This window comes from Girardinichthys multiradiatus, chromosome 8, assembly GCF_021462225.1.
Source record: "Girardinichthys multiradiatus isolate DD_20200921_A chromosome 8, DD_fGirMul_XY1, whole genome shotgun sequence".
NCBI lineage: Eukaryota > Metazoa > Chordata > Actinopteri > Cyprinodontiformes > Goodeidae > Girardinichthys > Girardinichthys multiradiatus.
In genome coordinates, this window is record NC_061801.1 from 6,160,108 (window position 1) to 6,163,662 (window position 3,555).

General features: G+C 44.4%; 1 protein-coding gene across 1 annotated transcript; it reads right to left on the minus strand.

The window, feature by feature from the left end:
* Nucleotides 1-462: 462 nt before the first annotated feature.
* Nucleotides 463-2,684, minus strand: LOC124872907. Its single transcript, XM_047373340.1, has 2 exons — nt 2,620-2,684; nt 463-2,187 (listed from the first exon to the last, which is right to left on the minus strand). Exons 1-2 carry the CDS (start codon nt 2,626-2,628, stop codon nt 988-990), a joined length of 1,209 nt encoding a protein of 402 aa, XP_047229296.1. The 5' UTR covers nt 2,629-2,684; the 3' UTR covers nt 463-987.
* Nucleotides 2,685-3,555: the final 871 nt, after the last annotated feature.

A 3,555-nucleotide genomic window follows, 5' to 3' on the forward strand; every position in this document is an offset into this window, starting at 1 on the left:
ACACCTTTCTGGAGAGGGGAATTGTCTAAGCTTCTGCGGGCAACAACTTAATGCTCACCCTCTACTGATGATCCACATGGCCCTGTCTTTTAGTGTTTAACCCTTTCTCTCTCCTAGACATGGCGATTGACTGAGCTTAACTGTAATTAACTGTATGTGCTCTCTTTCAGACTCTAACCTTGAAAACTGGATCAGAGTTTTTCTGTTCTTTCTTTCTAGGTGAAATGACTAAAGGAGCTACATCCATTAACATTTACTTTTCCTTCCCATAGAACATACTCCAGGATCAGTGCTTCTTTGTTCTTTTTGTGTCTCTGCTCTGTTCTCTCAAACCACCAGTCGGTCGTGGCAGATGCCGCTCACACTGAGCCTGGTTCTGCTGGAGGTTTCTTCCTGTTAAAAGGGAGTTTTTCCTCTCCGCTGTCGCTACATGCATGCTCAGTATGAGGGATTGCTGCAAAGTCAACGCCAGTGACTGTCCACTGTCTCTACATGCTCATCCGGGAGGAGGGAATGCTGCAAGTCACTGACTGGATGCAATCTGCTGGGTTTCCTTAGATAGAAAAACTTTTTATCCAATTTGAATAATGCTAGGGTGTGGTAGGATGGCATCATTAGAATGTTGGCCCATTCCCCAACTGTTGCTTTTACCCTGAGTTTGACTTTCTCTTCCAGGTGGTCAGCACACACAGCCGGAATGTGGTGGTCTTTCTGTCCAGCTTCTGGTATGTACGCTCGACGGTCATCATTCGCTTGAACCGGCCCCCATGGCAGGTCTCTGGCCATACTTTCTGAGACCCGGTAGATGTCAAACACTTCCACTGCTTTCTTTTCTCCTTTTCTCTGTCCTACTTTGAGTGGCTTGTGAGGGGTTGCTGGCTGCACTGGGATTGAAAACAGGCTTTCACTGTCTCATGTTCTGATGGTTCTCCTTCTTCCGAGCCACTGACTTCACTTTCTTCTCTTTCTGGGTTCAAGGGTTTCATTTTAAATGGACTCAGGAGCTCCTCTTGGGCTGGACTTTGTTTTAATCTTCTTCTTTGCTTTTAAATCTTTTGTTGGAACCAACTCTGTTTTATCCAAATCTTCCAGGCTGCAATTAGCTAGGCTACGTTCCACAGCCTTCACAGAGGTTGAAGGGGCAGCTCCGTCTTTCTTTGCTGATTTTGGTCCTTTCTCCAGGCGTAAAGCTTGGTTGGTTTCATTCTTGTGCCGGTAGCGTTTTTCATCAGGGTGTGATTTGATTTCATTTCCTTGTTGGATTCTTGATATCTCTAAGTGAGGGGGATCTTTCGGCTTCTTCTCATCCATCCTTTCTACTAACGCCAGCTCTCTCTTCCTCCGACTCTCATGCTGGCTAAGGGAAGTGACGATGACTATTTCGGTCAGTGAGGCATCTGTCAACAAATTCTTGACTACATGGTGTGCTGTTGCAACGGCTACTTTTTCTGCCGACTCCCATGGCAGGTCATGTGATCTCAGTCCGTCTATGCATATTGTTACCCTTCTCAGGCCGTGGTTGATGGCAGCATTCAGTCCCTCTTCCAGGGCCACCCACATTTTCTCTCTGTACTCTTTCAAGTCTTCTCCCTTTTTGTAAGCGGCAATGGGAGAGTGGATGACAGCATAATAAGTAAGGTCGGCCCCATTAGTCAGATGCACTTTGCTTTCTTTGTTCTGGCTCACTTGTCTTCTCAGCTCTCGAACCTCTTTTTTGCAATCTTCCCCTGCCTGGGCTCTTAACCTTTTCCTGAATTTGGTATTGTGGATCTTGAAGTCGTCATTTGTGAAAACTAACAGTCTGTCTCCCTCTATGTCCCAGGGGTCTCTAATAACCTGGTAGAGTCGAGTCCCGTTTTGCAGGGAAATTCGTCTTGCATCTGTGGGCATCGGGTCTAGGACTTTCCTCATCATGACCCTGTCTGACTTCTGACTAACCTTTCTTGGCTCTTTTCCTTCGACATCCATCTTTCCTGTCATTCTGAGTTGGTTACTGGCACTGTTTTCTTTGGCTTCTTGTTCAAATTGGAAGGTAAGGTCTCTTACTTTACTTTGTGTGGGGTCATGCTCCCTGTGGCTTGGGGTGTTGGCTATACGTTGGAGGGTTCCTTTATGGCGCTCGAGGGCTGCTGATAAGAGGGCTCCCTGCCTGGCAGTCTCTTGCAGTTCTTGTCTGGCCTGAGCAATCTGAGCAAAACCCAACAGTGAAACTGATTACATCGTGAATAGTAAATAAACTCACTCAAAACAATGCTGGTTAAATGTGAAGTTAACAGTAACTTTAAAGCTTCCTTTGCATTCAGCATTACTCCCTTTGCATTCAGCATTACTCCCTTTTAACAATAATAATAAAATACAAAACACATGTCAGGATACCACGACAACTTTATTAAAGTTAAATCAAAGCAGTGTATTCTACTTTACAGATACACACGGGGGTCCCTGCTAAGTAGCCGTTGTTGCTAAGCAACTGCTACTGCTAACCAGCTTACCAGGTACGATTCCGATAGAAATCGCTCCGTGCCCGCTTAAATATATAAACACCAACTCACTACCGATCTTATTCACCTCTTTACACTTTAAGGGGGGGCTGGTTTACAAGTTTTCCACATTACTAACCTGAAACATGAATTAATAATGTCCGTGAGTGAAGAAGCGAACCTCCATCTCCTCTCTGACTAAGGAGAGGAGGGGGAAGGGACGCCTTTCACTTCCGCGTCCGGAGAAACGGTGTCTGTATTTTGGTTCCGCCCCCCTTTCATTCCCATTAAGCTTGAACACAGTTTCAGTCCCAAAAGTAAGTGTCGCTGTCCCTCACTGGTAACCCATAAGTTCTGTATTGGTTTTGAACCTTCATTTTCTTCCTGTGTAATAAATAAACAGTGGACGAACTCTCACTATAGAGTGTATCACACAGGCAACAAGACTTTTTACCACCAGTGAAAAACCAAAAATACGGTGACTCAAATAATTGAATGTCCACAATTTAGCTAGAATTTTATATGCTTTCTTTAATTAGTAACGCTTTTGCAGGGTTCACTAACAGCTTAAATTCGGCAACACATAATAATTTCAATAATAGAAATGAATCAATCAACTCAACCTGTCTTTCCCTGATGCTGAAACTAGTGAGTTTGGAGAGGCTTTGAAGATGGAGGCTCATCCATGCACTTGATGGAGACGTTTCTTCTGGTTTCTTCTTCGAGTTTCTTCTTCGAGTGGTTTCTTGAAGAGAATGCGACTTAATCTTCAGTTTTCTTCCTTTAAGTGGCAGGCACTGATGCTCCAGGCTTCGATGGTTAAACAGAAACTTTGTTGTCATATGTCTCCGAAGACGGTAGTTTCCAGAGGCTGAAGAGTTGAAGGAAACCCGGAGACATAAATGATGTTGATTCAGGTCTTCCAGAAGCCTGAAACTTAGAGCAATCAGCTGTTCACCGATCAAGTTCACTTCTGTTGTCTGGATAAAAAGGCTTTAGATGAAATCAGATTCTTAATCTTGAGGCACAGTCCTTCTAAGGCAAACGGGTTGATCCTCTTTTTTAATGCAGTCGA